A 14498-nucleotide genomic window follows, 5' to 3' on the forward strand; every position below is an offset into this window, starting at 1 on the left:
AATAATCACAATGCACCCAATTTGTGCTATCCCGTGGCATAAATAGCTATAGAGTAGGCAGTCGAGCCAACCTCAACCAAATTGAGTTGCTTATCAAAAAAGGATCTCGTTAACGGGTGTCTTAAGGGCATTTATTAATAAGAAAGTTTTTATATCATTTTAATTGGAAATATTTTTTTTTTTTTAAATGTTAGCTTCTTTTTCCATAATGGGTGCCCTCAGAGCATCTATTAATTTTTCCCATCAAAAATGGCCACAGGAATAATTTCATTATACATGGGATCACCCAAAAACCCAACTGCATCAACTATCATAATCATTGTAAAGCAGATGCGTTTGGTTGCTGCCTTCTCAATTTCTTTCCAAGATCTTGGTTTCTTGGAATTTTACCATGATGTGAGAGAAAAGGTAAGAAAGTAAAAAGTTAAATAAATTAATTAATTAAAAAAAATCCTTGAGGTCGGTAAGATTGAGATTCATGTTCCGTTATTTCTAAAGTAAAGGAAAAATATTTTACATGTAAAAGTCAATCTTTTAACTAATTTCGAAAAGCATTTTTTTTTTTTTAACAAACAAACAAAGGAAAAAGGAAAGGGAATCTAAACTCTAACACAAAAAAAACACCACAACTCAACTTAAAAACTATGGTAAAACATACTTTATTTGAGATGTCAGTTTCCTATCATACCAAAAATTAATAATGACGAAATTTAATTATAAAATTGGTTGTAGCATTAGGTTTATTTAGGTTACAACTTTACTCAATAAAATAAACATTATCATATATTTTGAAAATCTAGTCATTGAATTGCATGTTATTTATACTCTTAATACTAATATCAAATTTTGTGTCAATCGAATATTATTTACTATATGATCTGTAAGGACACAATTTGAGCCCGAACCCACAGTCAGAAGGAGGTGGGCCTGAAAGGCCTTTTACAATAAAATTTGTAGAGAGTGGGCTTGGAATCTAGGTTTTAGTGATGTTAGATAACAAAAATGATAGGCTTTTTCACAATGATACACAAAAGAAACTGTTTATATAAAAGAAAATTTTCCTCGAACATGAGCCGAGGATCGTTTATATTATCTCTTCCTCAGATAGATTACAACTATGGATCATGAGGTATACAGTGTTGTTTTTCTCTTTTTCTTTTCTCCTCTTTTTCTTTTCTCCTCCTTTTCTCAAGGTCCCTCCTTCCTTTTTATATCCCCTCCTTCTTCTCCTCTTCATCCTCCACGTAAGGGTTAGATTGTTTAGTTTAGATACTTGTCTCATCCACTTCCCTGAAGTCTCTGAAAACAGGAGCAAGGCTAAACAGTAGTGCTCAGGATTTACTTCCCCATTAATGCGGCCAAAATAGCAGTTTGCAGAGCATTCAATGCGGGGCGGTGGTAACAACTTTATCTTAGATATTCCACCGTCCTCTTTCTCATCTTCCCCATTTACCATGCTTACCCTTATCTATAGGATTTTCTAGCATATTGTCTGTAGACGTTTAACCAGCCCTTCTTCTACCTCGGCTCTACATAGTCAAGGACATAACCTTCCTTAGGCTATCTTATTGGACATACTTGTTTAGGTGTAACCTCCTTACTTATTAGTGTTGCTTTATGAGTTGACATTCTTACATCCTCAGACCATACAGTGTCATCGGATTGGGCCTTTAGCCCAAAAAATACTCTTGGGCCATCCCCACACATATTCTTGGGCCTAATGACCCTACATGATCTATTAGTTTATATTTTATACATAATTTTAAACTGCAAAAACTTGAAATTTAAATAATTTATTGATGACATAACTATTGATCTTCAATTTTCTAGAAATTTTGTAAGTATAGAGAATATATGAAGAATATATCATCTAATGGTGAATTTGTCAAAATTCACCTTCAATAAAAAGATATTGAGTAAGGCTGTAACCTAAGGTTACAACCAATTTTGTAACTAAATTTGGTCTAATTAATAACCACATGGGAAGAGGCAAACTCACCCGCTATGGATCTTGCTCAGCTTTCCTTTTTTTTTCTTTTCTTTTTTTCTAGTATTTTTGTACATGTATTATAAAATGATAGGAATGGTCACATAGGGTCAACAAATTTTTTTTTTTAATTTAAGGTTAATTATGTCATTAAATATTGAAAAGAAGCTGTGATTGTTTGATTTTTATTAGAGCATTAATACTCCTAAAAAACTGAATTGTTAAATATTGATGCTTTTAGGCACTTGTTGACAAAAAACCTATGTTTTAATTATGCCATTATAAAAATAAAAATGAAGAAACTTTAGCGTGTAGACTTGGATGGAAGAATCTTCTCCTTGAAGAGTCAAGCACTCTTGAGAGTCTTGCAGCCCAATTCTCATCTTTTAGTGATTTAGGCTATGTTTTTTTGAGTAAAAACAAAATAAGGAAAATATTTTAGGCGAAAATGCACTTTTGTTCCCTATATTTTGAGTCAATTCTCATTTTGGTCCCAAAATTGATTTCTTTGCTAATGTCATCCCTAAAAAAAGAAAATCGTTTTCAAAATAGTCATTTCCGTCAGGCTAGAAACGGAGAAATCCTACGTGTCTAACGGAATGCCCTGTTTGCTGATGTGGCTATTAAATATTATTATAAAAGATTATTTGGCATTTTTAAATGCCATGTCAGCATTTTAATTTTTTTAAACGAAGCCACGTCAAAAAATTTATATAAAAAAGAAATTAATTTTTTTAAAAAAAACCTTAAATCTAATTTAAATAAAAAAAACAATTGTTTCTCAAAAAACAAAAAAAACAACAACTTGGTGTTCTTCGTGTTCTTCCCCATCAAACCCAAGAAGAACTCAAACCCAGATTCCCAGAAAACAAACCCAGCAACCAAACAAACACAGACCTAGATCGGTAGAACCACAATAGCACACCACAACAGAAACAAAAACCCAAACCAACAGCACACCACATGGCAAACCCACAAATCTGACCACCACTTTCACCGTCGCCCAACAACCAGAACCCCAAACCACAGCAGCAAAAAAAAAAAAAAAAATCAACCACAACAAGAAATCACCACTTCCTCCTCCACCACTTCTCAAGAAATCACCACCATCCACAGCAAGGGAAAAAAAAACCAAATCAACCAAATCGGACCACGACTCCTACGATCCACGCTTCGAGCCATGAACAATCAGACCCACGCTTCGATCCACCATTCGATCCACACTCACGACTCCTTCGATCCACGCAGACCCACGAAGAGAGAACAGAGAAAAGAGGGAGAGAAGAACAAGCCTTGGCGACGTTGGGTGCTGGGTTGGTGGGTTTGGGTCTCGGCGAGAACAAAGAACAGAGGGAGAGAAGAGAGAACAAAGAAAAGAAGTGAGAGAGGAGAGAGAATAATAAGCCTGAAATGAAATAACTCCTTTGTTGTGGGATGATAGGTGTTGGTTTGTGTTTGTTGTTTGGTTGCTGGGTTTGTTTTCTTGGAATCTGGGTTTGAGTTCTTCCTAGGTTTGATGGGGAAAAACACGAAGAACACCTTAGTTGTTTTTTTAATTTTTAATTTTTTTGAGAAACAAGTTGTTTTTTTAATTAAATTAGATTTAAGGTTTTTTTTTAATTTAATTTCTTTTTTATACAAATTTTCTGACGTGGCTTTGTTTAAAAAAATTAAAATGCTGACATGGCATTTAAAAATGCCAAATAATCTTTTTAATAATATTTTAATAGCCATGTCAGCGTCACATCATCAAACAGGGCATTCCGTTAGACACGTAGGATTTCTCCATTTCTAACTTGACGGAAATGACCATTTTAAAAACAATTTTCTTTTTTTAGGGATGACATTAGCAAAGAAATCAATTTTAGGACCAAAATGGGAATTGACCCAAAATGTAGGGACCAAAATGGTTTTCTTTTTCTAGTGATTTAGGCTATGTTTTTTTGAATGAAAACAAAATAAGGAAAATATTTTCCACACGACAGCATGTTTGGGTGGACCAAAAAACACAATTAAACTAAAAATAATTTTCAGTTGACTATAAATGGAGTGTAAATTAATGAATTTACCTTTTGTTTTCCATTCAAATGATTTTACACTCCTCATAAATTTCAGCTAACCCAAACACACACATAGAGAGAATTTTCTGCACGAGATTATGTGGATGCCCTAAGAATGTACTATCATACCATCACCACGTCGCAATGACTAAATTTGGCTCATATCTGCCTCCCATTGATTGTATTTGGTTATACTCAATGTAAAATTTTAAAATACATTTCTTTTAGTGCTTTACAAATTTTGATTTCCAATAGCTTTAACATAAATATATAAATTAAACACCATCTTTTCCCTCTTAAATTTAATGTTCCCAATTCCATAAAAACAATTTCAAGGAAAGTTTTTCCTTGAAAGTCTTTGAAAAGTATTGTTGTTAGTTTAATTTTCTAAAAACTTCAAACTTAAATTATATTTATAAGTTGAAAATTCATATAAAAGTAGGGGTGTGCATGGGTTAAGTTGAGAGGATTTTTCAATTCAACCCACAATGGTCGGGTTGAAAAAAACTCAATCCAACACAACCTATCATAGAGATTCAACCCAACTCACGTGGATCAGGTTGGACCTATGTGTTGGACAATTTTTAGAAAAAAAAGATAAGTATAAGAACAACAAATTTATAAGATTATCAACTTAAATAACAACAAACTTACAAATCGTACTTAAGCATAGCATCAAATTAATACAAAACTATTTGATTCAGGTACATACTCATTTCTCAAAACACCACACATTATATAATTTATTTTACACTATATTACATTAAAATATCAATTTTCTTGATTTTTTTAATTATTTATCTTTCTTTACTCATAACAACTATCATCCACTTTCTTCCTACATTATCGAGATACGTTAAAAAAGAATAAAAAACTAACAAAAAAAGTAAATAATTTCAGTGTAAATTTACATGGTTACTTTAGTAACTTTGCTAATCTAAACAAAAAACTCATAGGTACTTCTAGAGTATAGTGAAATGATGCTCACTCCTCTCACATTCATAGTAAACTTATCATGAATTTAATGAGTGGACTCTACTATGAATGTGAGAGGAAGAAACATCATTTCACTATACTCCGGGAGTACCTAAGAATTACTCAATTTACGCAGTTTTAACTTGACTGATATGAATGATTTAAAGATTTGATTATGTAAAATTGATATATATTTTTATTTTTCATTGTCTAGTGCAAATGCTCTAATATTTTGAATTTAATATGAGATGGAGATCGAAGTCCCTGTTGGTAACCCGTTTTGGTCACTCGCCTAACAGCCCTTATATGCCCAAATCAAAGTTCAAAAACACAAATTCTATTTTTCTAGACTTTTGCAACTATACAGATATTGTATGCACGACAGCCAAGGCCAAATTAAAGCAAGGTCAAGCTAAACTAAACCCAAGACAAAGGTAGCCACATATACGGTAGGCTTTGCTTGATGCCCAAGTTTAGCCCCCTAACATGGGGACAAAAACCAAGAACACTTGTATGCATAATGCATGGTTAAGGGCCAAAATCAATGCTCTACAGAAACACACGTGTCATGACCCAACGCAAGTTTAATAAATTGTACTATATAATATTGTCATGTAACTCATTAATCAAATTTAATCAATAATATTATAGTCCCTTTTGGAATCCCATTTTGGTCCCTCCCCTAAACAAAACTAAAATGTCTAAATCCAAAGTTTAAAAAACACAATTTTAGACCTTGGCAGCTACACATATATTTTATGCAAGACAAACGAGATCCAATTCAAGCAAGTGCAAAGCAAAACCCAAGCAAAGCCATTAAGAACAAAAGAAAAAGAACACATGAAACAATGGCATATTTTGAGTATACACTGTAAGTCTGTAACTGTATGCATGGTTAGAGGACACAATCAAAAGTACATTTTATGACCAGGATTTTATTTTTAAAGAACTAAAGGCATGCGGTATGCATGTTATCATACTATTTCAAAATTATTTTTGTGGGGTAGAAGAGTCAGGGTATGTTTGTGAGCCTTGGGCTTGGTCCGAGGATATTAACTCGTCTGAGGAGGTCTTGGTGATAATAACTATATTGAATATAAAAGCCCACAAGCAAGTTATTACAAGAGAAGTTGGTGGAAATGATCCAAGGAGGGAGATGTCCTCGGCTCTATGAAGTAAAGGTTGTATCATACACCCTGATCAGGGGGCGGCACCACGTTCAGTCCAAGTGTTCCCAGGATCACCCTGACCTGAAGAAAATATATATAATAATAATTTAAAATTTTTTATTTATCTACCCTTAAAATATAATTAGGAACACCCTTAAGTTAGATACTCACATACAACTTCCCCCCCCCCCCTCTCTCTCTCCAAAATCTAGGCCCCTATCATCAAAATTTCATCAAATCAGCCCAAAGAGATGACAATAGTCAACAACCCGTAACAAGAAAAACCTTTAAATAGAAAAAAAATTTGGTTTAAACAAAAAAAATACATAATATAATCATACCACAAATCTAAAATAACAAAACAGAAATCACAAATTTCCAATTTTACCCATTTAAATTTCTCTCCCTCAATTTCACTCTCTCAACTCTTATTCTTCCTCCAACAACTGTTGTTTTTTACCTGAATCCTTTATGCTTTTTCAATTCTTCTTGCCTAGACTGTCATACTGTTATGGTTGATGATGTCTACTATTTGAACAACAAAAATCCTCCTCTATTTTTTTCTTCTTTGGCTTAGATTTCTCCACTAGTTTGCTGAAATCCTCCTTTCTTTATTTTCTTTCTTCTACTTCAATTTCTCCACCAGCCCACTGTCTCTTTGTTTTCTCAAGAGGTTTTTTTACTTTCCTTATATCTACTTTTAAGTTTTGGTCAAAAATGTCAGACACACATGTCTTTTGTCTAAGAGTCCATCTACTCTACACGTGGGATTCACTTCTCTACATCTTTCTTTTTCCAACCTTTTATCTATTTTGTTTTTCATATTAATGAGCTGTGATAGAAATCAAAATGTATCTTGTGCAATATATTATTAAGTTAGAGTTACGTTTGAGATTCGCTTATTTTATTAAAATTAAATTTTTTTTATTAAAAGTATTGTAAATAAAAGTAAAAGTTAGTTAAAAATAGTACAGTGAGACCCATGAATAGTACAAAAAAGTGCAAAAAAAACCCTTGAATAATAGCAAAAATAAGCTAAATAGTAAAATAAGCTAGCAAAATTAAATCATGCCAAACACACACTATATATATGAATTTATGGCTTAAAAATAGATTATATGAATTTACATTTTTTTAAAGCTCTTAAATAAATAAAAAAGTGGGGTTCTAATTTATAAACAAATTAAATATAATACATATAAAGTGATAACTCTAAAAGGTACATTAGGATTGATTGGTACCCAAATATATCATTTTTTTTCTTCTTAACTAAACTTAAATGACCTTAGTATGAAATTGACGATTTTGTTTCGGGCCCCTTAAGCTCAAATCCTGGGTTTGTCTCTACCAGGAACACTCTAAGAAACATTCTTGGTGCCGCCACTGACCCTGATGTATGTAAGGAAATTCTAGAGGGTCTGATGAGGGAGGATATGTTCCATATGGGTACAGGAAGAAGGAGTGAGTAAGAAATATCTTAGAGAAAACTGCTACCACCGCATTAAAGACTCTACACCTACCTCTCTAGCCACATTAATGGGGAAATGACCTCTGAACAGTGGGGGGCAATGTTACAGCTAATATTTGAGGGCTTCAAGAAGATAGTGAATGTGACAAATACCTGGATTGGTGATCTAGTCCATACGTGAAAAATAGTGGGAAGAATGAAGAGAATATAAATGGAAAATGGTGGCATTCAAGAAGGGGAGATCGGAAAAAGAAAGAGAAAAACATTGTATACACCACTTTCAAATATAATTTATTGTGGAAAGAATAAGGGGGAATATAATTTATCATCGGCTAACGTTCGAGGAGAGTTTTTGTCATAAAACCATTTCATTGTGCATGTATTGACGATCTAGCCCACCATACTTGTTATCTAATATCCATAAAACTTAGGTTTCAAGCTCACACTCTATAAATTTCATTGTATAAGGCTATTTGGGCCTGCACCTTACACACGGTTGGGTCGAGATGCAAATTGTGTTCTTACAATTTTTATACATGAAAAAATAAATTTGAATCATAGAACATTATATATTTTTTAAATATTGAAAATTGAACATGAAATAAACTCTATTTCTATGATACATATGGAGTTTTTTCCCCTCCCTCTCTGCACCCCCATTGTTGTGTTTTCTTTGACTTTGTTAACCAATATGTTTATTAACATAGTATTTTCCATATGGTTATATATATATATATATATATATATATATATATAAAAGAGAAATGATATGTCCACAACATTTTTACAACATTTTTACAACAAATCCTAAGTGGCAAGTTATTACTGGTTGTTATTGTTGGGACAAAAAAGTAATCTTAGTGTTAGATTCAAATTTGAACCTATAACAACTAACCACCTATGATTTGTTGTAAAATTGTTATAAAAATATTGTGGACGTAGCAACTCTTTATATATAAATCTGAAACAACTAGTGATTTTTAAAGAAATTAAAAAATTATGCCTCCTTTCTAAATAAATCGTAAAGCATTGATGTTGACTTAAATTAAATAAAAGCCAATCCATCTATGTCCATGTCAGCCTTTTACGATCACAGCCAATCAAACTCAACCGCAAGGCAACAACTCATTCTCTTGGCTCCACAAAAGGGTACAAAAAATCCATGTCTCACCCATCATTGCACCACTAAAATTCCGCCACATAAGCACCACCTCTTCCCGATCCAACCCATCTAACATTTCGCCACGTGTACTCAAACTCTGTGCACCCACAAAAACACAACAAAATCAACGGCTCACAAGCAAAGAAAACATGCACTTTTGGTACCACATGGTCGCAACAAAAATAAACCTCGTATAGTAGCTTCACAGACACGCTTTCATCGTAAACAAACTCATAAACCCCTCCACACCCCATTTCTGGTTCCTCCTAAACCTTAAAACCCTATATCTCTCTCTCTCTCTCTCAGAGTTTCTCTCCAAATTCATTTTCGATGGGAGATCCAATTCCTAGTACTCAGAAACTGAAACCCACGACGTCGTTTTCACTCCCACCAGGTTGTCGATTCCACCCATCTCAACACGAACTCGTCTCTTTCTACCTCGCGAACAAAAACCGTGACCCGGACCCGAACCCGGATGAGAATTTTTCCAACGGCTACGATTTGATCGGGGAGCTGAACCTTTTCGATTACGACCCATTTGAGTTACCGGACGATACGTGCTTTTCGTACGGTTTCGGAGGAAGGAAAAGGCACTGGTACTGTTACTGTTGCTCGAGTAGCGGTAGAATTAGGAGCAGAAGGAAAACGAAGAATGGGTATTGGAAGAGAAACGGAAAGGTGAGAGACGTGGTGGGACCATGTGGGAGGGTCCAGGTGGGGTCCAGAAAGAGCTTCGTTTTCTATTTGGGGAATTCACCTGAGACTGCGTTCAGGACCAGTTGGGTTTTGTATGAGTATGCTCTTCTTGATCATCCTAAGGTAAAAAAAAAAACAATCTTTGTTTTCTTAATTTATAGAATTTGATATTGCTAAATTTGGTATTTGATGATAATTATAGTAATCTGGTGTGAAAGTTCGGTTTTTGTTTTTTGGTTTATTTGTTTTTGTGGATAAGTGGTGGATGCTGGAATTGTTGAGTTTGGGTTTATGAAAAGTGACTTGTTGAAAAGGTTTACAGGTTTGTTTTCATGTTGTCATTATTCCTTAAAGCGAAAGTACAAAATAAGTGCTACTATTCTATTCCATAATTGATAATAAGAGAAAGCTATATGCTTTGTGTAGGGTCATGATGTAATACCATTGTTTGGTTTCTTTTAATGGCTATTTGCTTACTGTTTTTTCATTAGGATAATAAAAAAGGATCATAGATAAGGTGCTCTCAAAATCATGAAACAGTTTATGGTGGATAATTTGGACAATTTAGAAATCAGGGAGAACTGGTTAATCACTTATTTATGTGCCTCTGTTTTCTTTAGTGAAATAATTCATTCACTTTGTTTAGTCCCCCTTAACAATAATTATCTCATGCATACAATATATGCATCCGCCTTGTCGCACTGTGTGGACTCCACAACCATGTGAGACCTACACGCTTTGAGAGGAATGATGTATATATGGGATGCATGAGATACCTTCACTGAGCCATGTAGACAAGTCCCTAAACCTAGCAACATATGAAATCTAACTTCAAACATTCACCAACAATTTTCTGCTCTGTTTGGGTGATGCATATTTATTAGAAGAGAGCATTTTTATTCTGTTCTGTCTCTGCTTATTCTTTAAATCCTGTAACTTTATATTTATTTGCAACCTCTGTGGAACTTGTTTGTTTAACATTGACCAGGTAAGGAATAGTGTTGGTAATTTCTTGATTGACCTATCTGGGAACATTTTGATCAATGTATGGCCTTGAATATATATGTCATGAAGTATTGATCAATGAATGGCTTTAACTTATTCAGTCTGCCAATCAGTGAGGCATTGTTTGTTTTTGTGTTTCCCATGTAGTGATTTAATTATTATTTGTTCTCATCTGTGGATAATGATGGTTTTCTTCTTTTTTAGATTGAGTTTTGCAAAATCAAGGTGGACAGAAGTGGGGGTTAGTGTTATTGGTTTTTCTTTTGTTTCTTGTTAGACCTTATGTGTTTATCCATCTGCAGGCTTCTTTTGTTGTGTGTCGAGTATTCTCTAAATCTCGTGCTGGAAATAGCATATCAGACAATGGGTTAAGTTCTTGTGCTGAAGAGAGTATTTCGGCAGTGCGTCACATTGGCACTCAGCATGATGGGTACTTAACATCTGATACTGTTGAAGCTAAAATTCAAGGTGATAACTCTGTTGATGGAAATAATGAGATACCAAGATATCCAAAGCAGTTGGGTAGTAAGTTAGAGGATCAGATCATGACTGGGCCTGTTTCTGTTGCCAGTCTTCCATTTCCTTCGGTCATGCAGCCAAGGGAGCTGGTAACATATCTAAACATGACTCATATCCATATGCTCTGTATATAATATTTGGTGCTAAAGCATATCTTCAGTTCACTATGTAATGGTTTATTTTACTAATGTTTCCTTGGCATTTTGATATTTTATGTTGGATTCTATGTTCATTGGCTGCACATATACCTTACACTTTAGGATTATGTTTTTTTTTTAGCCATGTTTACTGCATAATTTCAAGAATTTCTTCCACATTACATTTCCCACAATTTTACCCTTGCCACCAATTACCAGCTATTCCTTTAGCAACTTCCTGCAAGTTTGTTCAGAGCTAAAAGTTACCTTTATTTCTAAATTTCTTCAAATTTTGTTTGAGGACCTTTATTATTTGCATCACCACATTTGGTGACAACTTTTCAAAACGACAACTTGTTAACATGATGACAGAAATATATTTTCTTGCCATCCCACATTCTATTGATATTTATGTGATGATTGTGCGTGAAAAGCGAGGTGTAGTCAACTATATAAGTTTTAGATACTTCCACAGATAGAGGCAGCATGTCGGGCCTGCCTGATTTTTTAACATGGGATTTGAAGTTTGAACTATGTTTTTGGTAACCTTTGGTATTTTTTCCTTAGTCCACCTTTGTTTCTTTTTGCATTTGTTACTCATAAAATTTTCTAGTGAATCCTTTGTTGTCTAGAGTGGGCCAAAAGACAATGACAACAACAACAATTTAGCCTTAGTCCTAAAATGTTGGGCTTGGCTATGGATCTTTAGCAAATCAATCGGGGTCAGCCACATGTATTCTTTTCCACTAGTCTATCATATCCAAAGTCATACTCTATGTTACCTCCTTAATAGACATGCCGTTTTTTTCTACTCATATTAATTTTATTTTAGGCTCTCCTCTACATTTTTGCCTTCCCTCGACTCGAATTAGCTTAGTTTTCCTCATTGGTTCATTAATTGCTCTTCTTTGCACATGATCAAACCATCTCAAGCGACTCTCCCTTATCTTTTGATCCATAAGGGGCCACTCATCTCAAGCAACCCTCTGTCAACTTTAAGCTAATTTCCCCATTTATCTATCTTAACATTTCCATTTCAACTACTCTCATTTTGTCGGCATGTTTCTTAACAGCCCATCATTTAGATGCATCGAGAATAGTTGGTCTTATAGCAATCTTATAAAATATACCCTTTAACTTAATAGTTATTCTACTATCACAAAATACTATTGATGTGCTTCTCCACTTCATCCATCTTGCTCCTTTTCTATGATTCACGTCATTTTAATCTTTCCATCCTTGTGATCCACAGTATCAGAAGCTCATTGTTTGGTATCTTTTGACCATCATGTATTACAACCCTTTCATCTTTGTTTCTACTTTTACTAAACCAAGACTGTTTCTTTTGGTTGAAAACATTTTCCTGAATGTATTTTCCCACTTTTTTGTGTGTGTGGGTAAACCTATGGCATTCATTCAAAGACTAAGGAACAGCAAATGTATCAGGACAAAGCCTGTTAAAGTACAGCTCAGCAAAGACAGAAAAAACTAGTAATTTCATTCCTCGTCTTATTTCTTCTAGGTAGGCATTTTTAATTCCTCTTTAATCTAACAGCTGCTTGAACCTTTTCATGCCACCACAAAGTCTCCATAGTCAGTCACGCACATCATTTAATTCTCCAAATACTTCTTTATCACTTTTTTAACACAACTGGCAATTTCATTCCACATCTTATTAATATTTTTGTCTTGATCCAACTTGCCTTTGGTTATTTTATCTTTGAAAACATCTTGTTTTCTCTCCCTTCAAATGTCACCACCTAATTCTTAGGCTTTTCTGTCTAATATCTCTTTTCCATCTTCAAATACATATCTAGTATCACCAACTTATGTTTAGTGGTTAAGGTCCCACTTGGTATCACCTTACAAATTACAATCTTGATTACATCTACTATCAACTTTTCAAGTAACGGTGAAATATATTTTACTAATGTGTGCTCCACTTTTGAAGGTGAAGTGCGTAAAAAACAGTGGTAATTTGAGATTTCTACTGAGCCACTTGTAAAAAAAATCTATGTAGTTGTACCAAAAAAGAAGTTGGTATATATAAGATTTATTTAGTTTTTTGGCATGTTAAGTTCACATTCTTTTATAAATACAATTGTTTTTCATTTCATGTTGGTTATATCCCTTTTTGTGTTGTGGTTGGTGTGCAGGTGAGCTCAACTGGGCTTCCTGGAAGTGGTTCGATGTTTGTTGAAGGTTTGACTGACCAGCAATTATCTTCCATTTTAGAGGAAGGTTTCATTGAGTTGAATGATCTCATGGACTGAAAATTCATTAGAGACATTGAAGCAGTTGGTTTTAAAGATATATGTGAATACTAATCCTGATGCTCAGGCTATTGCTGGAATCACTTGTTTCAGTACAGGTTTATGTACCCCAGAAAAAAAAAAATGAGAAGCATTTTAAATATTGAAAGCCTCTTGAGAAACATTAGATGAAGTTGACATGTGTCAGTTTTGAAGTTGAGAGAGATGTCACGGCTGGGTCGCTTTGCATTGTAAGGTAGTTACTATGTTATTGACTTGTAATTTCTTTTTTCCCATCCCATTTGAATAAACATTCAGCAATTTTTTGTTTTTGTTTTTTCTTTTGGTCTGGCATGCAGATTTGTTCTTTTGCCTGATAGAAGGCTATTTTTCTCCAGAGGACTACTGAAAAAGATTATTATGTATATATATTTGACGATGGAAATCCGACGTACGTGGGTTATATAAGTATCAGCTGCTACACTTGGCTTGATCATGCTGTGCTTGTTCCTGTGATGCTGGAGTGGAGTTCGTTTTCACTCCAATTGCTTTCGTGGCAAAATTAAAAGTTTCCACTACCTCTCCAAAGCCTTCCTGTTGCAAGGCCTCTTTTCCTTTAGCTTGTCTTTTTTTCAACTATTGCCAAAGAGATTGAGCTATTATAAATCGTGTGCTTTCTAGTGCTACCGTTCTTGTTTCATCTTGCATAGCTTTATGAAACTGTTATGTTACTAAATGATGAACTTGATTGCATAATTGACTGTGGTATGTTTGGGATCACGCAACTGTGTATGATATGGTTCATTGTTTCTAAGTTGACTAGGAGTGAATGGAATAATGCTTTATAATATGTGATGCTAGAGGAGTATTATCTTTAATAGAAATTGTGAAACTGGCTTATTTGATTTGCTTGATGCAGTGTCTTGGTATGAGATTTGTGTATTGTACCACTCAATTGGTTGTCTCTAATGCTTGGAAGTTTTGTGAGAGAGGAGAGTAGAGGGAAGGAGGGTAGTGGAGAAGAGTGTAGAGAGAAATGGTTATCCTCTACCTTGTTTTGATGTTTTA

At 34.2% G+C, this 14498-nt stretch overlaps 1 protein-coding gene across 2 annotated transcripts; it reads left to right on the plus strand.

Annotated features, from left to right (window-relative positions):
- Positions 1–9033: 9033 nt before the first annotated feature.
- On the plus strand, positions 9034–14210 carry LOC142622513 (NAC domain-containing protein 71-like). Of its 2 annotated transcripts, none has more exons than XM_075795995.1 (4): positions 9034–9640; positions 10825–11130; positions 13335–13686; positions 13790–14210. In XM_075795995.1, exons 1-3 carry the CDS (start codon positions 9152–9154, stop codon positions 13449–13451), a joined length of 912 nt encoding a protein of 303 aa, XP_075652110.1. In that variant the 5' UTR covers positions 9034–9151; the 3' UTR covers positions 13452–13686; positions 13790–14210. The 2 variants fall into 2 exon arrangements, with proteins under 2 accessions (XP_075652110.1, XP_075652111.1); XM_075795996.1 differs by having other exon boundaries at positions 13335–13681.
- Positions 14211–14498: the final 288 nt, after the last annotated feature.

This window comes from Castanea sativa, chromosome 1 (genome assembly GCF_040712315.1).
Source record: "Castanea sativa cultivar Marrone di Chiusa Pesio chromosome 1, ASM4071231v1".
Classification (NCBI taxonomy): domain Eukaryota; kingdom Viridiplantae; phylum Streptophyta; class Magnoliopsida; order Fagales; family Fagaceae; genus Castanea; species Castanea sativa.

Coding starts and splice junctions, on each gene's coding strand:
- LOC142622513 (XM_075795995.1), top strand. CDS start 9,152: ATGGGAGATCCAATTCCTAGTACTCAGAAACTGAAACCCACGACGTCG. Junction 9,641..10,824: donor CTCTTCTTGATCATCCTAAG/GTAAAAAAAAAA, acceptor ATCCATCTGCAG/GCTTCTTTTGTTGTGTGTCG. Junction 11,131..13,334: donor TCATGCAGCCAAGGGAGCTG/GTAACATATCTA, acceptor GTTGGTGTGCAG/GTGAGCTCAACTGGGCTTCC.